Source organism: Elephas maximus, chromosome 13, assembly GCF_024166365.1.
Source record: "Elephas maximus indicus isolate mEleMax1 chromosome 13, mEleMax1 primary haplotype, whole genome shotgun sequence".
Taxonomy (NCBI): Eukaryota; Metazoa; Chordata; class Mammalia; order Proboscidea; family Elephantidae; genus Elephas; species Elephas maximus.
Window position 1 is genome coordinate 49045227 of NC_064831.1, and position 27775 is coordinate 49073001.

General features: G+C 38.9%; 2 protein-coding genes across 10 annotated transcripts in view; one reads left to right on the forward strand and one right to left on the reverse strand.

Moving 5' to 3' along the window:
- SLTM (SAFB like transcription modulator) overlaps positions 1–25285 on the reverse strand; it is a 40570-nt gene extending 15285 nt beyond the window's left edge. The window contains exons 1-8 of one of the 3 annotated variants that reach the window (XM_049905951.1): positions 25002–25285; positions 24037–24124; positions 12282–12346; positions 9245–9442; positions 8319–8366; positions 3591–3618; positions 1785–2199; positions 1125–1174 (exon numbers count right to left, since the gene is read on the reverse strand). In XM_049905951.1, the coding sequence (XP_049761908.1) occupies positions 1125–1174; positions 1785–2199; positions 3591–3618; positions 8319–8366; positions 9245–9442; positions 12282–12346; positions 24037–24124; positions 25002–25163 (1054 nt within the window). In that variant the 5' untranslated portion in view covers positions 25164–25285. Of the gene's footprint in view, positions 1–1124; positions 1175–1784; positions 2254–3590; positions 3619–8318; positions 8367–9244; positions 9443–12281; positions 12347–24036; positions 24125–25001 lie in introns of all 3 variants that reach the window. The other 2 variants (XM_049905949.1, XM_049905952.1) reach the window with 2 other exon arrangements.
- Positions 25279–27775, forward strand: part of RNF111 (ring finger protein 111) — a 130273-nt gene continuing 127776 nt past the window's right edge. For 4 of the 7 annotated variants that reach the window (XM_049905953.1, XM_049905955.1, XM_049905956.1 and 1 more), the window contains exon 1: positions 25280–26040. The gene's annotated coding sequence lies outside the window, so the exon portion shown is untranslated. Of the gene's footprint in view, positions 26041–27775 lie in introns of all 7 variants that reach the window. The other 3 variants (XM_049905960.1, XM_049905962.1, XM_049905954.1) reach the window with 2 other exon arrangements.

Genomic DNA, 27775 nt, shown 5'->3' on the forward strand with positions numbered 1-27775 from the left:
AAAAGATTAACAATAATAATTCCATTGTGTCTTACCAATTACCCACAAATGTAAGGGAAGTGGGTATTGCAAATTACTTGTCAACTGCCAAATCAATCAATTATTAAAAATACGAACAATTAAAATATACCAACGAAATATACTTAACAAATCATAAAAGACACATAACAATCCTTTCAGGACTCAAGAGATATTTTAAGACTTTGCAGTACCTGAGCGGTATGCTTTTCCCTTAAAATGCCTTTTTGGAAACCAAAAGATACTTTTCCAGTATAGAACATATATACAAGATGAAACTACAGTCCCTGGCCGTCAGATAACCAGACTTCTCAACAGCAAAGAATAATCAAACACTGCATCTTTAAACAAAGTAAGTCAAATCAGGAAGTAAATTCTGAAGAATTAAAATAGTGTACACTGGGTACATTAACAGAACTGTGCCGATTTATGGAATGAAAAAGTAAAACATAATGTTAGAGCCTGGTTTTCTTTTACATACTAGACTCCACAAGTATACATATGTATTATTTGTAGCATGTTTCCTATCAGACAGAACACGGAAAACGCTGTGATGGTGTGTAGTGGTTATAAATGGCTACGACTAAAGATAAAAAACTTCTGAAATTACAGTGCCAGAAAATAAAATTTCTACTATATTATTCAATACACTTGCTTGGAACACAATAGGTAAGTGTTCCCCGCAAATGGATTTTTAGCATAGGCTAGTTTACCAATGGAAACCCTGGTGGCGCAGTGGTAAAATGCTACAGCGGCTAGCCAAAACTTTGGCAGTTCAAATCCACCAGGCACTCCTTGGAAACCCTGTAGAGCACTTTTACTCTGTCCTATAGGGTCGCTATGAGTTGGAATCGACCCAACGGCAACGGGTTGGTTTTTTTTTTTCTGTTGGGCAGTTTACAAATTAATTAAAGGGTAATGCTTCAAAAACCATCAGAAATTACAGTAATCTAATTAACTCCATAGTTAACAGAAAAGGCCATCCTTTTTAGCCTGTCAACCAAACTTTTAAGGTCTACACGTCAAAGGAAACACCAGGAAATCATTACTTTTTAATGAAACTATGAAATGTTACCACTGAAATAAGCAGAAAAACAACCCATTACCTTTGTCATCTCTGGATGATGTCTTGCTCTCTTTAGATTCCTTTGAAGAGCTAAAGAAGCAAATCACCAGAAGAAAATTGAAAACAAAAACAAAAACTGAACAGTTTGATATCGACTATACTTCAAACTAGAACCATTTATACACATTAACAACTCCAAAGGCCTAGATTAGGTTATTGGAACAAACGACTCCCTTAGGGTTCTTGCACTGATTCTCCCCAAGATGCCTGAAGATCTAGATTTTCTGACAATTCTATTCAGTGGATATATGGCCATCTTCTCCAGATTTCAGGACTGGGACTTGACTTCATTTTGTGTTCTTAGAACTGATAGTTGTTCATTAACCATCACCACAAGGATTTTTAAAAATAAAACAAAAAATTGTCAATTTGAAAAAAAAAAAAAAAAACCAAAAAAAAAAAAAAAAAAAAAAAACCCAAATATATGCTGACAATTCGACAATGCAATCGGTAGGACACACTGCAAATTACGAAGATCTTGAAAATTTTTTTAAGTAACTTATGACGGTCAAAAATATTACAGGCAGGATCATAAGATACTAATTACTGTACATGGTCTTGAAGCCACCCCCTTAATGTAGAGTGATCTTATTGAATGCTGGAATTCAGTATCGTAAAGAACTGACATAGAAAAACAAACCTCTTTGCTTGACCAGAGGCCCCAGTAGACGAGGGCCCTTTCTTCAAAGTATCCTTTTCTTTGTCTCCAGATTCTGCTTTCTTAGAACCTTCTCTGGCTTCCTTCTCGACAGGATCACCCTTCACGAAGTCTTCCTTCTTACCATCTTTATGGTTCGCATTCACCTCATAATCCTTGTTTTCCTTCTCCGGGCTCTGTGCAATGACGTCCTGCCCGTCTTTTGGCTTACTTGCTTCAGAATCTGTAATTTTCACATTTTTACCTGTTTCTAGGAGGTCATCACCATCAAAATCCAGAGTGATGGCATCTTCAGCCTGGATTGTGACCGAGATGTTGTCATCCTCAGCTTCTTTCACAGTCGCATTAGCTTCCATCTCTTCATGAGCTGTGTGATCAGCCTCAGCTAGGTTCCCTTCTGAAGGAAGAGGTTTAGATACTTCTTGTGTATCATCACCAGAACCTGCTATATCTAAGAGGATTTAACAGGAATAAATATGGCAAAACAAGAAGTTTAAACAATTTCATATTCATATGCTAAAATAGGACCTAGAAAATATAAAGCCAGTTATTAGCACTGATGGAACGTTAGGAGGAAAAAAAAAAAAAAAAACACAAGGGTATTACTAACATAAACAATCCTTTACCCAGGATCACTTATTCTTCATGGGGAAAATGATTTCTACATACAAATACCAAACAACAACAGTGAGAACGTGGCTCCATCCTGACAATACCACGTCTTCGTTTCTGGTTATATGTTAATGGCATGTGGGAGATTTTTCCTCCATGGGAGAGTGACAAATGTGCAGGTTTGTTAATGTTCGAAACATCTGGGGGTTTAACCCTTGTGACCTTCAGAACTCCCATGGTGACTTCTTGAAAGGTCACAGTCTGAGGCTATCAATCAGTCTTCAAAGTATTTCAGGGCCCCATCTCTTCAACTCTTCTTATTCAATTCTTGGGTAGTCCAGAATCATACAGAAAACTGCTACAGAAGGCTCCAAAGATGGCCTGCTCCAGATGTTCAGGAAATCAGTTATGTCCAGTCTTCACCTGGTCCAGTCAGTCCCACAGTTACCATTTGCAAAGATGTCTTGCATTCCCCCAAAATAGAAAGGTTTCAGGCATGTGTGATTTTCAGTCAGTAGCTTTACTTCAGCATTGCTTCTAGGCTTTGTATTCTCCCTTGCTTAAAACCCTGCTCCACATCCTTTCTAGTCCAAAGGAGGCGGGATCCTTTGACTTCGGTCCAAAACCTCTTCACAACCTCACACTGACCACAGGCATTGCTCCTGTCGTCCCTGTAACTGCACTGGAGGACAGCTCCCTAAGCTATGAAAACTTGCAGAAGATTCTGCATGGAAGTTTCTCTAAGCAGCAGACAAAATGTCAGCTTCCTGGTGGTCCACCATTTTTAGGACTAGTTGTAAAATTCATTATCCATCACACACTAGGACTCCAATAAGCACGTATGAGTTACTGCAGTGTCAGTCTTAAACATGTGATCAACTTACCGTTTGCTAGACATTATTTAAAAAACAAAGTTAAAATTGGCTTAACTAAAAAAATGATGCTGTCCACTACAGTAACTGATATGTACTAAGTTAGAACATACAAGTGTTCAAAAAAAATTAAAACTAATTGAAAATTAAAATCAAGATGTTAACTTAATTCACTAAATTGATAAATTTGAAAGTAAACCTATTTCAAAAATTAGATTTCAAATAAGGAATACTTTATTTTGACATGGTTTACTATTTTTCCAAATGTCAGTAATTTTTAAACTCTACTTAGCATCAAACATACCTTTCTCATTTTCTTCTTCCTCACCATCCTGAAATTCAAAGAATAATCAAATGTAAAATGAATTCATACAAAATTGGACTTTAGTAATAGTACAGATTCAGTCATGTTGGTAGATAATTCAATAATGCTAATCAGTAATACTTATCACTAACAAATACATAGGATATTCCCATCAGAACCAGAGCCCATTTAGCAAGATGGGGCACATGCCTGGTGTATGCCATTTTAGACAAGAAACAGGCAAATCAGCCAATGAACAGGACCCAAGTCTTACTCATATCAAAGAGCTGCCAATAAAAAGAATGACCTGATCATTTCACGTGACTTAAAGGTACTCTTAGACCATATTACTTAAGAGAGTACCAGCCTGTAGACATACGCTGTTAATGGCTTGAATGCCAACACTCGCTTCTTAGGCACCTCAAAAGCGAGAAGGATGCCTGTAAGTTTCAAATTTTTCATTCTTTTTATCCATTAAAAATGAATTCATAGTTGCTACATATGCACTGATGGTCAGCCACTTTTAAAACAAGTAACCCACATATGAAAAAATTGATTTTGATTTTAAAATATTTGATACCTTCACTAATCTAAAATTAAGAATGTGCCATACCAAGCAAATACTGCAAAGCTCACTGAAATAACCACACCAAAAGAGACCCAACATTTTCCCAAACACGAAACCATGAAAAATAAGCAAAGTAATGTGTGTTATAATCTGAGTAACTGAAAAATTTTTTAAGGAATATTTTTATTATAACTTCAAATGAAGGCTAAGTACAAATAAAATGCTCTATGTCAAGGTGGTTCTCAAACATGAGCAGCCATCAGAATCCCCTGGAGGGCTTGTAAGGACACAGAATGCTCTTTCTGTCAGGAGGCCTGGAGTCCGGCCTGACAAATTTCCAGGCGATACTAACGCTGCTGCCCAAGGACTACACTTTGAGAACTACTGCCTTAGAGTGACAGCCCAGAAGATTCAAAGAAAAATGTGACTCTAAGCAATACTTTAAATGGCATATTTATCTTACAGTACAATTTTAAATGGCTACAAAAGCACACATTCCTTTAAAATGTCAAATATTTTACCCTGTACTCAAAATTCATTTGGACGGCTATCATATTTCTAAAAAATCATTTGAAATGACTCGTTGACTTTAAGTTGATGTATAAATGTCCGATTAGACAAGGACCGATTGTTGAACACACTGAAGTAACAAAACAATAATAAAAAAAAAACTATAGAAAAACTAAGCCACAAGGAAGAAAAATGGCCCAAAGTGAATCACTGATTGAAGACAATGTAAACCCTATTCTTACATATCTAAGCCCCTTATACTGTACTCAAAGAATCTCTTAATTAATAAATTATTGCACTGGAATTGTGTTTGAATCATCACCTTCCTCTCTAGGACACGTGGAAAGGAAACTGTGCTTTACTGTGGGTCGGTGGCAGGCAGCAGCAGCAGCAGCAGCAGCAGGGGAAGAACGAGTAATGCTCAGAGTATCAGGAAATCTTTTTCTTCCAAACTCTCTGAAGCTTCATAATTTATCTTGGTAGGACACATAAACTGGGACACTGTAAACTTTTACTTAAAAGGAGAGCAAATGAGCTTGAGAACACAACTTGCCTCTCCTTTATCTACCTATGATGCCAGCAGCACCCTACTTTCAAAGTATTCTTTTAGAAATGTAACATTGATAAGTTTAAGGAAAAAAACACCCAAATGATTTGCTACTGAAAAAGTTAAAAAAAATACTACAATGTAAAAATCAAAATCCTTTCCACTGTAGTCCTGATAATTAGAAATGTTAGTCCCAGCTGGTACAATAACTGGTTAAGGTTTGCCTTATTTTGCTCAAGAGTTTTCGGGTATTCAGCCTAATCATTCATTACTAAAGTTCCTCAAAGTAGTGGTTATGCTAGCTTTATTACACATACCAAATTGTCCCTAGGGAAAGGGGCTGACCCAGCTTCTAGGAAACAAAATTAACTGCAATGGTGGGGCTGAAGCATAAAAACAACTTGGGTGAGTAGAAAAGATAAGCCCCATACAACATATGCTTGTCTCACCAGCTGAAAAGCTGGTTTTACTAAGAGGTTGTAACCCAGAGGCGCCTCAGAAGAAAGGCCTAGCGATCTACTTCTGAAATACCAGCCACTGGAAACCCTAAGGAGCACAGCTCCACTCTGATACACATGGGGTCGCCATGAGACAGAACTGACTTGACAGCAACTGGTTTTCATGTGCAGTAAACATAGCACTACCAAGGTTAAACCTGAATACTCTTGCAATAAAGAAACGAACCAAGAAATACAATAAAGACAAAGGGAAATTTCTCCCATCTAAACTATATACATGCACACATACGATATGCACCTTATTTGAAAATCGTTTCCCCACCATTAAAACAGATTTTTAGAATGTGGCATGTAAATAAATAACAATAGCCTCTTAAATTAATAACTAATTTAAGAAGTTAAAAGTAAAGCATCCTTTTAAATTAAGCACTTTTCAAGTTCATCTTGAAAAATCTTTTCCACGTAGGAAAATAAAGCAAATAATATCTACGAAGTAGGTACACTATTCACGATGTTTATCTTTGTAGTGGAATCTGTAACTCTTAGTGAAATGCCAATTCATATAAAAGCTACTCTTTTTTTTTCCCATCCTAGGAGGAACAATGACTAGTAAGAAGCTAAGACAAACCTGAGGCTTATTTTCCAGTTAACCAGATGTTTACCACAGATACCCACTCTACCTCCTGCCCCTAGGTCAATCCCGTGATATATGTACACGTATACATGCGAAGAAAGAAGGCCTCTTCTGCAAGGCCTCTTTTCCCCGGACTTGTATATAAACACTGTATTCAGCCTGATTGGTTTAAAATAAATCTTCAAAACCACCTTAATCCACCAACTGCCTGCTTTGTATATGGCAATACGCTAAACAGTGGCAAGTACAATGCCCAGCACACAAGCACTCAATAAATGTTGAATGAATTTCCTGAATGAACGTAGTATGAGGCACTGCTGTCTTTAGCTGGTGGGACTGAACCAACTGCTTGTTTTTGTCTCTGGAGGGCTTAATTGCAGCACTGTGTAAATACAGTGGAATTCAGGAAACAACATTTACTAGTGTGGGATTATTTAGTGAAAAGAATACCAGACTAGTCATCATGAGACCAAGGTTTCTTACCCCTTAAGCACTTTCACTCTGTGGTATGTCATCCACTTAGGTGCATCTCACTTATAAAATAGGGATAGTGTGTGAGCTGTACAGGCTATGTCAAACACTAAGTAATAGATGTAAAAAGTACGCTGTGAACACTAAGTCACTGGAAAAGAGAGGTATCAGAGCTTTACAGAAGACATGGAGTCATCCTGGCTTTAAGAGGTATACCGGCTCCATATGACAGATAAAGGTAAGGGTCTTCAAGTTAGTGTGATGTCAGGGACAAAGGCAAGCAGAGTAAGGAACGTACACGGTATCATCATAGAACACTGAAGAGATTCTCTGGATTAGAGGAGATTTTAAAGAATTAATGCTTTGGCAATTTAGAACACAGTAAAGAAAAATGTACAGAAAAAAATCTCAAATAGTAACTGGTACCTTAAAGCTGGTAAAACAATGCTACAAATAGCCACTTACTGCATGTGTACTCCTACCAGGATGTATGCTTAATCCTCACCTCAGTCCAGCCAATAGGAATTCTAACGTTCACTTCTGAGACACTGAGAGTGACTAAGAGAATCTACCCAAAGTCACGTTTGAATTAAATTAACTAGTGGAAAGCACAATTTGAATATAATAAACTGCCTAGAGGCTGAAGCCTAAAGACTAAGATTTAAGCTTCAAGTCAAAGCTTTAAATAGATACATCCCTATATAAATGTTGTCTATTTACCCATTTTTCAATGGAAAGATAAATCATGGAATTTTAAAAAGGTTACCACTAGGGGATGGCAGGGAACAGGGTGGAAGAGACTTTTTTAAATATTGTCTTGTATCTCTGACTCTGGAACCACGTAAATATTTTAAATACTTTAAAATTAGACTGAATGTTTTAACTTTTCATTTTGAAATAATTATAGGCAAATGACAAGGAGTTCTTGGTTACAAATATGAGAAAAAGAGAATAATTTTTTTAAAAAGCAGAATGCTGCAGAAATTGAACTATAAATGTCTGTATCAGTAAGCCATGCTTTAAAATGTATACTACTTGATATGTGATACAACATATACCAAAAAACATTTTATCACACATATTGGTGAACAGTCATTTCTACACACACATGCCCCAACACAGCAACTAAATTTCTAGAATAGAGATTTTTATCATTTTTATACTATACCCACCCTAGGAGCATTAAATTATCAAAAATTTTAAACAAAGCTTTGAAAAGGTTATTAGTACTTTTAAATTATTTATTTTCGACCACAAACAAAAAAAGCGAAGAGAATGTAAATGATTGATAATCAAGAATTATATTTTATAGAAAAAATAGGCTGTTTTTATTTTATTCTGGAAATGATAGGAACCTCATTTTAATAACTTCCAATTACCTTTGCAGCAACAGACATTTTAGCTCCCAGCAGTCTAAGTAGCCTGTACACACCACATAAGTATTTAAGGCAGTTTTATTAAAGAACAATGAAGTCAAACTAAGATTCCTTTCTAAGCCCTCCCCCCACAATGACATCCATAAAACTCAATGTAAACTTACTTGGGCTGTTAGAAAGGTGTCATCTTCACCTCCTTGAGCTCCAACTTCCTAAGTAAAAGGGTACACAACAGCATTGCTTTACAAATTCTCTGTGCAATATCAATGCTTTTATGTTTCTACCTGACTGTGGTTTGCTTCATGTTCTGCACAGGGTCTGTGGGCACTAAATCAATGATGAATAATCCAGACCACAGTCTTAACACCAACCTAAGAATTAGCAAACTATCTTTCTTGACCCCTTCATTAATTACGTTAGGTAGAAGTGTTTTAAGCATACGTACTAACAGCACTGATGCTGACTCCTTATTCCACTGGTTTTCTTAAGATGTACTAGTCCTCCAAAAGAGGGCAAAGGGTCTATTTTAGTCAAAGAAAATATCAGAAAAATTATATGCTTTAAAATTAAACTTTAATAGGTAATCTCCCCACTCTCGATAATAACCAAAGAAATGCGAATTAATGTAACTGCTTACACCTACTAAAGTGGGGGTGGGTGGGATGGGGTAGGATGGGGAGCTACCACCAGGTAACACTGGCAGGGTCAGAGTGAAACTGGTACACTAGTTCACAATGGGGTAAGAAAAACCTTAAAATTAAAGAAGCGGCTATTAGGCACACAGAAAACAGTCTAAGAAATTATGTGTAAGTTATTACTCAGAGATTGTGAAGCCACCATGATAGGCTATGTGAAAACAGAATATAGAATAAATAGCAACTTACGGCTAACCACCATGGAAAAATATATACAGTGGAAGACAATAAGCAAAAATTAGAAAGGTCACTTTAGGTGGTAAGATTCTGGGTGCTTTACAAATAACTTTACAAAGTCATTTTTTAAATTTGGAGGCTTCCAAATTGAACTAGAAAAAATACTTATTTAAAAACTTAATTTATCTGGGCCATGTTTTAAAAAACTGGCTAAAGACCTGACTTTCGATGTCCTCTTTTTCTAGATCTTCTACTGCTTCTGCCTCTATGAATTCGGGAGGAATCCTGTTCTCTTCTGCAGAAAGTAACTCCTTGGAATGCACATTTTCTTCTTCATTTTCTCCAAACTCTTCGGAGTCCTTTAACTCATCACTTCCTTCTTGTTCACGTGCCTCTTGATTCTCCAATTCGCAGTCCTTTTAATGGTAAGAAAATTTGATACAGCTGGCGGCAAAGCAGTGTAGGCTATCCGCTAACTTCTGGTAATTTACATGTCAAAATGTTTTAAATTTCATCATACTTTGCTATTACCCCCACAGCTGAAGTTCAATAATTTTGTTACCTTACACATTCACTGGGCCTAACACAAAGGTCACTGAACCACGCATCTGAGTTTCTCGATCTCTCACACTGAAACACATGTAACTGAACTGCTGCTGCTGGGTCCGCTCCAAGTGCCAGGTATTCAGTATTCACCAAGCCACCTTCTAGGTGCTGTGAAGACATGGCTTCAAAGAAATGACTTCATTTCTCCATGGGCCATAATTTAACTTCAAAGACCCTGGGAGTCTTAGCTATTATAACACAAAATTCATTTCTTATTAATAATAAGGAATTCCCAACTATCACATTGATGTCGGTTCTTGAAAAATTTACAAAAAATTAATTCAAATTTATTTAGTTTAAAATCTACTACTGTGCCACAATGCCAATGAGGCAGGAGAACATTGGTTGGGATTGGATTTGGAAAGGAAGGTCTATTTGCCTCTCAGAATTTATGGATACATGTTACTTTAGTGGAAACAAAGCAGAATGGCAATCTGCTTAGCTCCCTCTTTAACTGCAGAAAAAGGGTTGAAAGCAACAAACATTCCTTCCTTCCTAATCTTAAATCTAGCAGACTTAAGAAAAGGTCTTTGAGTTTAAAAAGAGAAAAGGGCAAGGGCATGACTATTAATTATTCACAGCTGAACCGCACTGAAGACCCGGCATTTCTGCTGAGGGAGGTGGGCACAGAGGAAGAGTGTGGAGTGCTAGAGGAGGGCGGCATCTCTGGGAAGGCAGGTGTCACCAACCTCACCACAGTAGGACCAGGGGAATGCTATATGTTGAAGGTGGAACAGGAAGTTGTAAAATAGAATAGATGTAAAAACGAAAAAACAAAACCTAGGGGTATCAGCAAGGACAAATTCACCTATTGTGAATTGCCAACTTTGACCACTCTTCTCACTTAGTAATGGAAGCAATTCCTCTGCTATCCAGATATCTAAACAATAGGTGAAGTTGATCCACCACTTCTGTACAGATCCCCAAATCAGCCATCTTGGGAAACAAGGAAAATACATTCACTTTGTTTTCATCAAATGTATCATGTGTGCTGGTATTTCCAAAGTGGAAAAACAAATATAAAGAAGAAAATGAATAAGAGAGCAGATTTATTTAAATAAGACTTTTCTTTAAAGGCTCTTCTAGACACCGTGACCAGCTAGCTGTTCCTTGAATACGAAGTGTCTGTCTTCTAGGACACACTGAAGAGACAGCATTACTGTGTTTTAGTGGAGTGTATATCCTGGTAACGTTTTACTGACTGAAGAGCTGAAAGAAACGTAGACACCTGACACTTATCAGGTTTTTTTAATTAAGCCGCCATGTTTTCCCAGCTTGTAGATAATTTTTGCCTAATCATATTCTTACTAGTGGAGATAACTGGAGAAAAGGACGAAGAAACAAACCTAAGAGAAGGCATAGCACAGGATAACAGAATACTAAACTCAAAGTTTATTACAAAGGCTCAGACAAAAGCTGATTATAGGCATGCAATCATTAATTTCAACAGATCCATGGGTAAACAGTTCTAAAAATTACTCATTCCAGAGTGAACTCCTCCACCAAACACCTCTCTCTCCATGCCTGCCTGGAAGTGCAAGGTGCAGTGTGTGAGGTGTGTAGTGTGGCTGTGGGGGTGAGGTGGGGCAGGCGGACAGGGAGGAGAGGCAGGAGCTGGGAGAGTGGACATGAGTCGACTCCATGGTGAAGCTCACAAACCTTCAGAGATGTTATCACAATATGGACTAACTGGACAAAGAACAAGGAGCCTTTGTGGCACAGTGGTTAAAGTGCTCAGCTGCTGACTAAAATATCAGTGGTTTGAACCCACCAGCTGCTCTGTGGAAGAAAAATGCAGCAGTTTGATTTCGTAAAGATCATAGCCTTGGAAACCCTATGGGGCAGTTCTACTCTGTCCTATAGGGTTGCTATGGGTCAGAATTGACTGGAGAGCAATGTTTTGTTTTGTTTTTTGGTGGAGACAGAACGGAATACGTAAGGGTATAAATACACATACTTTAAGAGAAACGATGCTCATTAAATAATTCCTGCAAATGCCATAATACTTAAGTTCTAAAGATCATTTAAGTAGATCACTTTTCATTAAAATAAAACCAAAACAAACAAAAAAACCAGCTATAATTAAAAATAACTCATTCTATATCTTAACCCTCTAGAAATGCCATGACCTGAATTAAAATTACACACTAATTTTTCTGGCTGGCCAGTTTTAAAGAATGTTCCTTCTTTACAAAAAAAAAAAAAAAAGACCTGGCTTAGTTATCTTTAAAAGGCAAAACACTTTAATTTGATCTTAGCCAAGCAGCAACCTAGCACCAAATTTCTCTCCCCATTTTGAGGACAACATTCGTCTAGGTTCTGTGTATTGTACACCAAAGCTAAATGCAATGCAACTGATCCATTTACCAACAGCCTTGTCCAGGAACTACCCTTATCGATTGTCTTCTACCTATTCCCCTGCCCCCTATGTCTCAGGCTTCTACCTAAAGGTCTGGAGAGAGCATTACTTTTAGCTTTATGTCTGATTTAACTAAAGATAAAGTTATTTATTCCATTTCTCAATTATGAGAGTTAATGAGATTTTACCTACATAGGTACTTCCGTATCTACTGTTGAAGTAAAACCCATGAAATTCATCATGGAGATCACCAGGCCCCAACACCTTAACCTAAGTAATGAACACTTTACCTTGGCAAAAGCATCATCTTCCACAGGAGCATCTCCACTCAACTCATCTGCTTCTGGTTTTTTACCTGCGAAAGAAGGAAAATGGGCTAACAACCAATAGAACTTTACGATCAAAACCATTCAGAAACAGAGACGCTTCCCCTGTGGTATCACTCTCCATAAGCAAATCATCTGGCAAAGCTAATGCCACCAGCCCATGAACAGCCTGGTCACAGCTGTCCCAGACAGACAGCTTTAGTAACCACGTCACACCACTGAAGTAAGCTGTGCAAATCACCAGTCCTACACATGAACCCATCATCTTAACTGACTTAGCACACATGGCACCTTTTTCTCTATACCACTCCATTTCTCTATCTTCAATTCTCCCTGAAAAAGCAGCACCTTTCAATGGTATTCTACTACCTGTATATATAACCGGACACCTGATCGCTAAATTCAAGACCCATATACCCCAAAAAGCCTTCTCTAAGTTCTCCTCTTCAATGATCTTTCTCTGAAACAAAATTACCCCTCTAATCTACACCTTACAATCCATTACTTGATTATATATTGCCCGAAAACTCTAGTTGTTTCAAATACATCTCGGTTTCCCACATAGAGAAGAAATTCCTTAAGCACTGGTGACTACTTTTATTCTTGCCTTGTATTTCTCCAAAAGCCTAAAGAGTGCTGGGTACTTAACACAAAGACTGCAGCAGCTGACAAGGCAAGAAGGAACTACTCCAGGCTGAGAACCAGTAAATGCTGCCCGACAGACTACAGGCCTCTCCTGCCACACCCTCAGCTTCCAAAGCGTAAACACCTGACTGGGTCTGAAAGTCTAGTATGTTTTCAGACTACTCCATACAAACCTACATAACAATCCGCAATGTACCAGAAATGCTCATAAAAACAAGGATGCTGGAACTTTAGCATTTAAAAAGAAACATTTGTTTCTTTTGAAATGTGATGCTTTTCCCTAAGGCCACCTAAGCAACTTTCTTTGTTTTTCCCATTTGCCTGTAACAGGCACTACCCCAGAAGGTGGAGAGGATTCTGCCCGGCTCGCTGAAGTTACACTTCCCCTAGTTTACTCCCCAGCCCATCTTCCACCCACTCCCAGTTCAAACCCATTTTATTTAACCCTCTCTGGGGATGAGCGGGGAACATGGAAACAAGACGCTGGGTCTTGCAGGCATGTGAAAATACTAACAGCAGAGATTTTATAGGAGGAAATGAAAATCCTCAAGGGATTTTGAGCATCAAATGAGAAAAGACTGTAAGATAGGACCAAGAAGACAGTTTAGTGTAGTCTGCTTCCTACTTAGAATGTTTTTGAATTTTAAGGAAAACACACATTTGTGGTTTCCTATGACCTGCCTAGATAAAGCCTTTTGTATCTCCCTAATTTTATAATTATTGCCATCATCCTTTTTACCACCAAATTCAAGTTGTATATAAGGATTCCGCACATTAAAAAAGCTTATCTGACTGTGCTGATGGCTGCACAAAGTGGGGAATAAAACTAACGTTACCAAACTGTACATCCAAACATTGCTGAATGAAAATGTTTCATTACATAAATTTTACCACAATTAAAAAAAAAAAAAAAAAAACCCTCTGTTTTACCCTAAAGTCTAAAGTGAGAACTTACTACAAGGGCAATGCCAAAAAGGCCTGTTCATCCTAAAGCATTTACCACATCCTTTCATTCACTTCTTTTATGTAGTAATAAATGCTTTAGGATGAACAGGTCTTCTGTTCATCAAGGATTTCCATTTTACTAAGGTCCCAATCAACGCCCACGGAAGCCACAGTCGAGAAATCAAAAGGAGTACTGCACTGGGAAAATCCACTGCAAAAGATCTCTTCAAAGTATTGAAGAGCAAAGATGTCATTTTGAGGACCCAGGTACCCCTGACCCAACCAGGATATTTTCAGTCACCTCATATACATGTGAAAGTTGGATAATGAATAAGGGAGATAGAACAGCAACTGATGCATTTGAGTTGTGGTGTTGGCAACGAATTATGAATGTACCATGGACTGCCAAGTCTGTCTTGGAAGAAGTACAGCCAGAGTGCTCTTTTGAAGAGAGGATGTTGAGACTTCATCTCACGTACTTTGGACATGTTATCAGGAGGGACCAGTCCCTGGAGAAGGACATCACGCTTGGTAAAGTAGAAGGTCAGTGGAAAAAAGGAAGACCCTCAACAAGATGGACAGAGACAGTGGCTGCAACAATGGGCTCAAGCATAACAATGATTGTGAGGATGGCGCAAGACCGGCAGAGTTTCGTTCCGTTGTACGTAGGGTTACTATGATTCAGAACTGACTCAAAGACACCTAGCAACAACAATAAAGAAAAAACTATAGAGATATTCCTTTCCTGAAAAAGAACAGTACTGGATGGGACAGAGCTTACTGAACTCTTCTACCTCATTGAGAGTATGTTCTAAAACACAAAAACTTTAAAGTTGCTACCTTTTAGGAAATAATAAGCCTTTTAAAAAATATAGGACCCCCTCCTTGGAAGCCTATGGGGCAGTTCTACTCTGTCCTATAGGGTCGCTATGAGTCGGAATCAACTCGACAGCAACAGGTTTGGTTTTTTTTTTTTTGTTTTCCTCAAACACAAACATCAAGAAACAATCTATAGAACAGAGCTTTTGGGGGAACTCCTTTGGATCATGCGCAAAAACTATTTGCCCCTTATAACTACAAACTATGATTTGCAAAGCATGTATTAAAAAAAAAAAAAAAAAAAACCAACTGATTTTTCCAAGCACCCTATGGTACATGGGACGCATAATTTCACAAATGAGCATGAGGTTAAACAGCTTCCTCAGGTCCAAAGCCAGCAGACGGTGTTGTCAGAAGCGAAAGCTGTGGCCTTCTCATTTGAAGTCCCAAATTCTTCCCACTATATCTTACTATGACCAACTTAAAAAACATTGTTCTGTCAAGGAGTGGATAATTAACTCAATTTAAAGATATTATCTTCAAAATGGCAGCCCTCAGCATAAGGACAAACTACCTTTATTACATACACTCCAAAGTGAATTTCACTTGCTTTAGTTTACTTACAGGAAAATCAAATTATACTTCAACGAAACGTACTTTGGATGTTATCAGGACGGACCAGTCCCTGGAGAAGAACAAGGATATCACACTTGGTAAGGCAGAGGGTCAGCGAAAAAGAGGAAGACCATCGATGAGATGGACTGACACAGTGGCTGCCACAATGGGCTCAAGCATAACAAGGGTTGTGAGGATGGCGCAGGACTGGGCAGTGTTTCGTTCTGTTGTACACAGGTGACTGACTCTACGGCACCTAACAACATGGGCCAACCATTAGAATATGTGCTTTACATACACTGGTAATTTATTTTATTCTCGTAACTACTCTGAAACTATTATTCCCATTTTACAAAAGAAACTGAGGCTGCAAAGTTAACCAGATTACAAAGCTAGTAAATGGCTGGGCTTCACTTTAAACACAGGCCCACTCCCATGCGTCACAACCCATAAAACCAGAAATCTTAGCAGAAGTACAATGTGCCAGTTGTTTGAAATGTTATCTCTTTTAGTGTAAATAGTGGCTCCAAAAGTCTCACCTATAAAATTTTAAAATGTGAGACTCAAGGATTAAGTACCTTGGCCCATGACACACGGTGGTGGTAATAAAAGCCAGAACTGAGGATCACAGAAAGGCCTACCGTGGCTACTCCATACTGTTTCTAGCAGTAGTAGCACACGAAAGCGTTCAACTTTTAATGTTATCAGTTTGATAAAAATCATAAGGACCAGGTTTTCGAACATCCAATAATGAAACCGTAGTAATCGCCTGATAAGTACACAATGTTTAAGGAAACTGAAAATTTTCACTAGCCTGACTCCTTCCATAATCAGTGACCTAGGGCTCGTTTCACATACGTTGAATTAGAAACGCTATTGTAATTTCTTCCTTTTTTAAAAAAGCATCACCCCCCATACAAAATATGACATTATAAAAAACCACATTTATCACCTAGCCCAGAACCCAGCAGGTACAATGCCATGTCATCAGCCAACACTCCAGCATTACGACACACCAGCATTACATACTTCCTGAGAGCCAAGTGAGTCCTAGAGGACATTAGCAGTAAACAAGGTCTAGGTTTCTATTTGGCCCTCACTGGGACAGAGATAAACCCTGGCGGCGTACTGGTTAAGTGCTACGACTGCTAACCATAGGGTCGGCAGTTTGAATCCGCCAGGTGCTCCTTGGAACTCTAGGGGGCAGCTCTACTCTGTCCTATAGGGTTGCTATGAGTCGGAATTGACTCGATGGCACTGGGTTTGGTTTTGGTTTGGGACAGAAGTAAGAGGTGACACAATAGCTTCTGTCAGTAAGAACTGTAGACTCCTAGCTTTAAAAAATGATGCCACAAACTACATCTGTGAATCCCTAATATCACAAATAACTGAAAAGAAAACCCACCCCCCCCTTAAATTCCAACAAGCCATACCACCTCCGGCACATCTTCAGACAATCAGTGACCACGCACACCCCTGTCCCATTTAAGCCTATGTTATCAAAGCTCCTACAGCAAACCATCAACTCCTGACAGTTGTCGCCTCTTTTGTCCTTCAGGGAATGTGGCATGTGCTTCAGAAATGTCAGCTGGCCCAAAGTAGCACAACCCAGAAAAGAGAACGAAAGTTTAATGTAAACTATAGTCTGAGGAGTAACTTCAATGCTTTGAGGCACAAAACTAGGAAATAAATTGGACAGCAGATACTCTGAATAACAAAATAAAAATCAGAAGCAAAATTAACTTATATTTTAAACTCTCATAATAGTAATAAATGGCTATTTTGGAATTCCATTAAAAGACACTAAAGTGTTCTTTGCATGATTCTAGCATTCAAAGCAAAATGTGTACACCAAAGGAAGACGACACTATAAACACCTCCTTATTTATGCAGCATAAATTTGTATAGGTCCACAAGCCCTTCAGTGAAACCCTTGGGGACAAACATGTTTCAGAATTTTCAGATTTTAGGGGGTAAAATGGCGCATATACCATTTATTACGTTAAGCCCCCACCCCAGAGGTTCTGGAACAGTATCTCACAAATCAATTACAGAAATATTTGCACAGTGAAGTTGAAGTATACTCACAACAAAGGGAATAAATCAAGACTATAAACAGCCTCACTTCTGTGACCAAACTTAAAAAACACTTTCAGATTTCAGAACATTTTATATTTCAGTTATAAATAATGGATTATAGAATGTACACTGGTATTCTCTTCAAAGCAAAAGTGGTCCTTACAGGGGTTTATAATTTTCCTTTTCAAGTCCAGAAATACCTTCAAAACAGAAACAAAACAAAAATCCACTGAATAAGTAGATTTTAAGTAATTTTGCCAATAAAATTTGTGGCTGAATAATTTTTCCTCTTAAACATTCATAAAAGCTACTATGAAATGCAGAAAATGCTTTGTCCTAAAATTTCCGTTGAGAGGGGAAGATTCAGAGAATAAGCCAAGCTGGACACTAAGGCTTCCAGCAACAACCTTTCCCCACTTGCAAACAGTATCTCAATCACAGAACACAATTCATGGTAACAGTTCACGTGTGTGCTGCAGCCTCTCTACTAAGCTGATACTTTACTAATGAAATCATTTTTCATAAAAGGTCTTGTAAATTGTTTTAAACATGGAAGTAATTCAATAGGTCACTTTTTTTAACTCCTGCTATTATAAAAGTAATACTCATTATAATAAATCTGGAAAAAACCAAAAAGTTTAAAAAACAAACTTATTATCTAAAGATAGCCGGATTAAACATTTTTGACATATATGCATTTACAAAAGTGAGATTTAAAAATAAGTATCAAAAACTTAATTGAGTTTTTAATGGGTTACTTTCCTGTTCTACCAATAAAAAGAAAACAATCCTATATAACTCTCACCACTGTTCTAAGAATCAAATAAAGCTGTATGAATGTTTTTTGAAAACTGCAGAGTATCACAGAAAACATGGAAACTGACCTGGGCAAAGAGAGGAACGAAGATGATGCTCAAGTTTCGAGCTCTAGTCCAGAGCAGTGGTCCTTTCCCTCCAGCAGCAGGTTACAATGACCTAAGGAGCTTTTAGAAAAGATGGATGCTTTCTGCCCTCCCCCTCCCAGCAAGGAAACCACATCTCGGGGTGGGAGCCTAACTTATTTTTTACAACTCCTCAGGTAACTCTTAATGCAGGATTAAAGTCATTGTTTTCAGAATCTCCAGACCAGAGAGAACTTAAATTCTATCCACCTTATGACAAAACACCATGTATGGTGTGAACCTATTTTAGTTGTTGAAAAGGAACAACAAATCATTAAACCTAAACCTCCTATGAGTACAATATACACCTCAGATCAACAAAACGTTCCCTGTGATAAAGCCAGGGGGTGGCACTGTGGGCAATTTTAACCTTTTTTTTTTTTTTTTGGTATGTTTCTGGATTACCTAATTTTTTTCCATGAAACACTTCACTTTTATAATCCGGAAAGTAATACTGTAAAGCCACAATGCAAACTACTATTCCAGGGTACCAGGGAGCCCTGGTGGTGCAGTGGTTAAGTGCTCAGTTACCAACCAGAAGGCTGCAGTTCGAATTCACCAGCCCCTCCTTGGAAACTGTATGGGGCAATACTACTCTGTCCTATAGGATCGCTATGAGTCAGCAACAGGTTTGAGTTTGGTTTAGGTTTTGGGCTGCCATGTGAGGCCACTTAGGCTGTGGAATACATAATGTGAACCGCAAGTCCAGACTGAGCAACACTGAGGCCCTTTTACTGTAATCTGTGAGGATAACTGAATAAACCAATAAAGTCCACCCTTCTTAAGCCCTAAGCCATCGTTCATCTTCTTTATTAAAGTCTTTTGAGATGCTGCCAACAAAATAATAATGCTTTCTTATTTTTCTTGAATTTCTGCACAATTAGTAGTTGATTTTACATGGGTTTATACAAAGATCCTATATATGAGAGAACAGATAAAGCTTGAAGCCCTCTGTCTCTCATTTAGAATACCCTGAGAGCAGCACACTGTCTTTTAAAGTAGTAGAAAACTTGACCTATCTCCTCACTGGAATCCTTGACACACACCATATTTGATACCTTAAAACAGCTGGAAAAAAGTTTAAAAAGTGCCTTAATGACAAATAAGCCACCAGACACAAGTGCATGGGGCAAATGCAGTTTTTAAAGGCTGAAATAAAAGGGTCTGATTTTGTGAAATGAAGATAACATAACAATCTCTGAGGCTGGACAATATTCCAGTCAAGGTTATGAGGCTTTCCAACATAGCAACAACTTGTTACTAGATGCCAGTTGAGTTGGTTCAGACTCATAAAGACTCTACAGGACAGAGTAGAACTGGCCCGTAGTTTCTAAGGAGCAGCTGGTGGATTTGAACTGCTTACCTCTTGGTTAGCAGCCACTTAGTGAGGCATAAAAGGATGATGCAATGACTCCTGTGTCCTAAAAGTGCACTTTACACATCAACATGTAAGGGGAAGTTTAGTGCCCTTGAGAAAGGTACCTGAAAAAGATGGAAGATGGCAAAGACTAATAATCTCTGATGTGCTTCCTACCAAGAAATACGCAATTAAGATAGGTACCTAAAGAGATATTTTCTTAAAGCAGTTGATAAGGAAGCCATCAATGACCTTCAATATTCATTCAACAACTAGTATTTTCTGAGCACCTGCTGGTATACCAAGCTAGCTAGGCATTACAGAGGCAGAAGCTTTCAGCCAGCGGGTGGGTAGCGGAGTAATACACACAGGAAATTCTCTCCCCAAAGACTTTCTAAATGCCACAGTTCTGATTACAGAGCTCCTTAATATTCAAACTTAAGTTTTAACAGGAAAAGAATTATAGTAACCACATTATTATGTATATGTACAGTATTACATTCTTATTTGATAACCACATTTTATAAAATGTCATACAGTACACACGTAATTAGTTATAAACATACTGTCTGTGGTGTCATTTGCAAAAAGTCAGGCATCAAATCCGTGATCAAACCTATAAACCCAAATTATACTCATTTCTATAAGGGAAAAATCAGATCTTATCTAGTATTTTGATTCTTTTTTAAGCCTACAGGTATTGCAAATTTCAACATCACTAATTACTGCATTGTATATAATTCTTAATACAGTGTTTATTAATGACGTGATATAATTAGCAATTTTTGCTGAAGTTTAGAGTTGACCTTAAAGGTTGGAAACTCCAAAGAAACTTTATAATCCCTAAAACAAGCTAAGGAGGGGTGAGTTCTACTTGTTTAACGACTTTCAAAACACACCCAGATACACACCCAGTCAATCTCACTGCGTCATAGCAAGAATGTTACATATATTTTTAACACAATGAAATTAAAAAACAAAAACAGTTCACAGCAAGAATACAAAAAAACTCAGGAGAGAGAACTAAACCTAAAAACTGTTCCACCATGTTAACTATATGCAAATAGTTTTATAAGTATGCTGATTATTAAAATCAAACCCACTAAAACATTATCAACATTCACTACAAACTTTTCCTTGTAATAACTGTACTTTCTGAATATTCTACAACATATTTATGAATGCAGATTCCTTTTTCTCTAATCTGTCTAAACACAATCATTTCAACATACAATTTTATTTAAAGAAAGTGACCCTCCATTTATCTCATGTGTCACCTCAGTAATTTTTCCAAATCCGTCAAGCCTCTCTTGTTTTCTTAACACCATTTAACCTTTATCTGCTGATTTAAGACTATGATAGGAATTATTTATTTTATGATTATATACTTATTCATGCCTAGTTGACATCTAGTCCTACACGGTCGCTATGAGTCGGAAACGACTCGACGGCACTAGGTAGGTTAGCTGACGTCTACATGACTGCCTATAAGTAATTCCATTCTTCCATCTTTTCCTCATTTAATAATCGGTGCTGAAGAAAACCTACACTGACTGAGGGCCTGCGAGTTTTTCTGTTCCTGTCTTACACGTTACTTTAGTTGAACAAAATTCATTTTTCTTCTGGCTCCTGGCTATATGAAACTGTTACATTTCGGAATTAAAAGAGCCCTAGATGATCTAGTACAATTTCCAAATTTACAAAAGAGGAAACAGATACACTGAAGGAAAAGTGGCATGACCAAGCTGAAATTATTTTCAAAGTAGATAATACTAAGATAAGATTTGACATTAAAAAAAAAAACCTTAATGTAGTAATTCAACTAGACAAAAAATGAAATCACATCAAAACAGTATTTAATTTCTTGAATCTTTGGTTTTAAAAATCTATTACCAATATTTTAACAAGTTTCCCTAAACAAATTTTGATTTTTAAAAATCGTTTCTAAACTTACTTTAAAATAATCATATCTGTAAGTATCTCAGTTGTAAACTAATTCAAATTAAATTCTAAACTTGGCATTTATATTATGTTCTTTATATTAATAGGATTTTCATAACAATGACAGATGGAATTCAAGGAAACTAGCGCCCTTTATCATGCATGTCCTGGAATGAGGCTCATGAAGTACTCAGTAGCCTGTTACAGACAAATAACAAATGCTTCAACTTCTAACCGATGACCACAAGGCACCTTAACATCAGAGTTAAAGAAAATTAAAGTTCAAGTATCTTTATAAACTGCCAGAAAAGTTAATATACTGATAAGCAAATATATATACTCAACTGGAAAAATCTGAGTTTTTTTTTATTGATGAAATTATTGCTATGAGTAAGATAAATGAGAAAAAAAAAAGGATACCAAAAAATCAAAAGCAGGTATAAAATAAACAAGATTTAAATATTAAAAATCATAATAACCTCAACATCTATCAAACTACCACAATGTGCTAAGAATATGAATCAAAACCACCATAAGACAACACATGGTTCATTCCTAATGTATTTTTTCCTGAATTTTCTAAGGGCTTACCCATTTTTGAAATAGCCTCTGCCTGCCAGCACAAGCCTCTCCAAGCTATCTCTCAAAGTGATACACTGAGTTAAAAAGTTACACTAAAAGCAATAGACCTCCAAGATACTTTGTTACTCTTCTAAACTCAACCTCCACTTATTACCACTCCTATTCCACCAGGAAAGGCTTCTCAGTCTTTCCTAACTCCTGTGCTGTGGCACAGAATATGGGACTCCTCCAAACCTATGTAGGCTTAACTACTGTGTTGGAATCAGCATCTGCCTGTTCCCCATGCCCACATGGTCCCTGAGGTGAAAATTTAATATCTCCTTATTTTCAAGTTAATTGATTCAATGCTTTCGCTCTATTCCCAATCAGAAGTGGCGTTTTGCATACTTAAAGCAGTAAAGGAAGTTAGATTCCAAAAAAATGCTGCACTTGTCCAATACATAAACAAAACAACCAAACCTGTTGCCACTGAGCCAACTCATAGGGACCCTACGGGACACAGCAGAACTGCCCCCCACATGGTTTCCAAAGAGTGCCTGGTGGATTCCAACTGCTGACCTTTTGGTTAGCAGCCATAGCTTTTAACCACTAAGCCACCAGGGTTTACCGTGCAAGACATACTCTGTATTAAATAAGAGCTGCAATAATTAATGGAAATTGTAGGTAAGTACCAGGATCCAAATGCTCACATCATGTCCACCCCTGCCAGTGTTCTTCTGGAAGGGAGGGAGAAATCTACAATTATTCGAGTAAAGATTTCACTTACCAGAAGCTTTAAAAAATTCCACTTCTGTTATTGAAATGTTAATTTCAAACCACTTCAAGTTATTCACTGAATCAGCATATCCTGGCAATATATTCTGGCCTACTTTAGAAGTTAAAATATCAAAATCTTTAATGTTTTCCTATAACTTTGGATGAGGCCCTAATCCAAGTCAGCCCTCCATATTCAGGGGTTCTGTATCTGTGGATTCCACACTCTGGAGCTCAACCAACTGCGAACTGAAAATATTCGAGGAAAAAAAAGTTCTGAAAAGCAAAACCTGGATTTGCGTTGTTAACTGTAAGCATCAACAACTATTCACACGGCACTTACACTATATTAGGTACTACACATACCCTTTTTTTTTTTTTATTTAAAGCATAAAAGAGGATGTATTTAGATTATATGCAAATACACACCATTTTATACAAGGAACTTGAGCATCTGAGGATTCTGGTCTTGGAACCAACCCCCCTGAGGATACTGAGGGACAACTGTAATGGGTTTTCCCTTCCGTTGTAGTTCAAATGCTTAAGTCCTGTTAAATTTCACTGAAAATTAGAATGTATAATGGCATAATTCCAATTTAAGTTCACTAAGTCAAACTCCAAAACATGAAGATCATAAAATTTTAATATACTAGAGGAAACAGCAAGAAGCCAAGGTGAAAGATTTGTAGGGATTCCATCAATACTCTGCCAAATTTGGGGCAAGGTAGATACGTATTAAACTGTATTTTATTCTTGTAATCTTCACACTACCAAGGAAAAAACATTCTGAAACTCAACTCTAATTTTTTTCAGAAGCAATAAAGGACTGGTCTCACTTTCGGGTTAGCTTCAGCGGAATCTTAAGGGCTACAAGTCACCCAGAGCCTGGCAACGGTAACTGTTCTTCCTTGACCCAAGAAGGCAGAGTGCCAGAGGGAAACAGCAAAGAGTAGAACTGTATAAACAGAGCAAATGGCACAAAAGCAGACACAAGTTATATAACCAAAATATATTTTAAAATACGTTCATAACTAGTAACAACCTTTGCCTTTGGTTGGTTTCTTGTTTGGAGTATCAGTTGAAACAGTTAATTCAATATTATCTGGATCGCCTCCTTCCTCTTCAATAGCCTACATTAGAAAGAGAAATTAATATGCTACACAATCTATCTAAACTTATTTTACAAAAACGCAATGAAAAAAAAATCAGCAAACCTCAAGCCTCAAGATGTTAGAATTGCCAGTCATTTCATAAACTGACTTCAAAAAAGAGCAATTAAACCACACGAAAAAGGTAAGAGAAGCTTGCGGGGCGGGGGGGCATTATTAGGTATCAAAATCACATGGAGTTTAAGGTTCTACCAATTTGAGAAAATTATATATCACATATTATCATACTCAACAAAAAAACCTAATATGCTCAATCGCAGAAAAGCTGCCAGCTGCTAAAGTAACTAAAAGGAGTTTTCCCAATATCTGCAACGCAAACTTATCCCTCCTCTACCACAATTCCAACGCTCTCTCAAATAAGCCAGAATGATTGTAATCAAGGATGAAAAAGGAGATTACTGCGAGGATGCAAAAACTGAAAACCCGATGGAAAACAAAACCTCTCCCCCCGCCCCATCAACTCCCACTACCGCCCCCCCCCCATGGGGAGGAAACGGTTGGGCACCATTAAACGGTAACTTCGCAGAAGTCACCAAAGTAACCATTCCCCCCGAGGCCCAGGGAAGCACGCGCTCACCATGGCTGAGGCTGGGGACCCAGCGCCGCCCGGCTCCGCACAACGCCCTTGGGAGGCCGCTCCGCCCGCCCGCCCGCAGCCCTGGCAGCCGGCACGGACGTCCCGGGGGAGCGGGGGCGCGCTCGGCGGCCGGGCGGGGAGGGGCGCCCGGCAGGCCTGCGCGCGCGGCCGGCGCCCGGGCCCGCTCCGCCCCGCGGACCGCGGCGGCCCAGAGACGCCAGGCGCGGCCTACGCTCCGCTTCCGGACCTGCTGGGCCTCACCTGCTTGAGTCGGGACACGAGCACCGTCTTGACGCCGGTGATGTCTAAATTCCGCCGCTTCAGCTCCGACTTGAGGTCGATGACCCGCAGGTCGGTGATCTTCTTCCCTTCCGCCTGATCCGAGGCGGCCGCGGCCGCCACAGCACCGGTAGCGGCAGCCATTTTAGGAGAGCGGCGCGCTGCCGAAGCAGCGAGTGGGCTGCAGGGCGGCGGCGGCAGCGCCAACTTGGGCTCGGGCCGCGGAGGCCGCTACGCACGGCGCTACGCACGGCGCTGCGCACAATGTGCCGCGGACCCCGCCCCCGCCGCCCAGCGCGACTTCCGCCGCCGTCGGCACCCGGATGACGGGCGCGCGTGCGCACTGAGGGGGCAGCGCCCGCGCGCTCCGCCGAACCCCCCTCGGCCACCTGGGCAGGGCGACCCCTGAAGTGGGCTGGGACGTCAGGCAGGTCCAACCGCAGCAACGTCCGCCGCGCCGCGGATCTCCCGCGGCCTCGTTAGCCATTTTCTAGCAACGTCTAGAGTCTTGAGCAATGAGAATGTGCTAGGCACGACGTGGCATAGAGTTCGCGAGTTACTAAACACAACCCTAAAAGACCTGCGCACGCCCCGAGCCTCACCCAGGGAGATACTTTGTATCTCTGCTGAGTGATCGAAAATGTGGTCAGTGTGGACAGGCCACTAATGCACTGGGTTCCTTCCTTTTCAAAACGCCTGAAAGAAACCCTAGAGCTGGTAGTCCAAGAATGTAAAGGGTCGGCCCATGTGACATGTCCCAGTGGCTCTCTCTCGGGAAAACATCATGCCTTCAGCCTTAGTTTATTCCAGGGCTCCCCCCACCCCCAGCCCCACCCCCACCTCAGCTTTGGCTTGGTTTGCCATCCTCGGGGAGGATCTAATGGCTCAACACGAAATAGTTCACTGAATGAGGAAATTAGTTTGATACTGGTTGCCATCTCGTATGCAGTGTTCACTGTTCTGCCCCTAAAATATGGGATTCCAAGAAGAGTGACTACTTATGGAGGACCGGCCTGTACAAGTGAGTACCTATTCATAATTTTAGCCAATACTACTAATCATCAAAGCATAAACATTTATGGAATAAAAGCTATCCTGTAAATTCCATAAATCAAGCATGACATGACACGCAGTTAAATGTGCTAGCATTTCCTGGCTTTAAAATTTAGATTGACGAAGCCTGGTTCACTTTAGCTTGCTCTTCTCTCTTTGATTAGATCAAGGAGGAAGATTGGAAATTGTAAACTAATACTTGACATTTGGGTAGTTCTTTATGGTTTATAATACACTTTGATATTCAATAAGCCTCTTAATCTGTCCTAACTCTGTGAGGTAAATCTCTGCGAGGCTTAACGTGATTAAATGACTTGTCCACGTTCACACAGATCAAATCCAGGTCTCCTGATTGTAAATCCAACTCTTGTCTACCACATTGGTTTCCACTCAGAATTTTAGAATTCAAAGACTTTTTAGTAATCTGAGCCAGTTCTCTCATTTTTTTAAATAGATGAACGTTCTAAGAGGTTTACCTAGATGCTCACAGGTAGGAAATCCTGGTGGTGTAGTGGTTAAGTGGTACAGCAGGTAACCAAAAGGTCAGTTCGAATCAGCCAGGTGCTCCTTGGAAATTCTACTGGGCAGATCTCCCGTGTCCTGTAGGGTTGCGATGAGTCGGAATCAACTCGATGGCAGTGAGTTTGGGTTTTGGGTTTTGGTCTCACAGGTAATTATTGAGCAAATTAACACTAAAGCTCAGATCTCCTTGTTTCAGTGTCTTTTCCACTCAACTCTCCTCCTCCCACTTTCTGTGGATGCTTGCTTGGAAAGAGGGCTTTTACTAACCAAAAGCTCACAGGATATTTAAAGGGAATTAGTTTTTCTTCTGTTGGCCTTTTTTTTTTTTTTTACTTAAAATCTAGTAATAGAGTTATCTAAAATGGAGGTACATGCTGCCTGCTGTGATGCACTTGAGAAGGACACATCACCTATGTCGTATTCATGTGTAACCTGAATCTGATCATGAAAAAAACATGCAGGCAAATTCAATTGTAGGACATTCTACAAATTAACTGGTCTAGACTCTTCAAAATAGCAACATCATGGAAAAAAAAGTTGTGGAACTGTTCCAGAATAAAGATGACTGAAGAGACATGACAACCAAATATCATACTTGATTACTGTTTAGATTCTGGATCAGAGAACATAAAAATGTAAGAACATTTTTGAATCAATGGGAACTTTGACTATACATTAGATTGTGTTGTTATATCAGTGTTAAAGATCCAGAGTATGATATCTTGGTTATGTAGAATGTCCTAGGTCTTAGGGGTGAAGTATCATTCTGTCTGCAATTTACTTTCAAATGGTTGAGAGAAAGAAAGCAAATGTGGCAATATTTTACCATTTGTGAAAGTAAATATAACAAGATATTAATCAAAAACAAATGTGGCAAAATGTTAACAATTAGGGAATCTTGCCAGTTGCCTGCCTTGGAAGTCAGTTCTGACTCATGGCAGCTCCATGTGTATCAGAGTAGAACTGGACTCCATTGGGTTTTCAGTGGCTGCTTTTTTGGAAGTAGATCATCAAGCCTTATTTCCAAGGTGCCTCTGAGTGGACTTGAACCTCCAACCTTTCGGTTAACAGCTGAGTGCATGAAGGGTATAAGGTTGTTCGTTGCATACTATTTAAACTTTTTTACAGGTTTAAAATTATTCCAAAAATACCTCATACATAGATCTATTTTTTTGTAATTT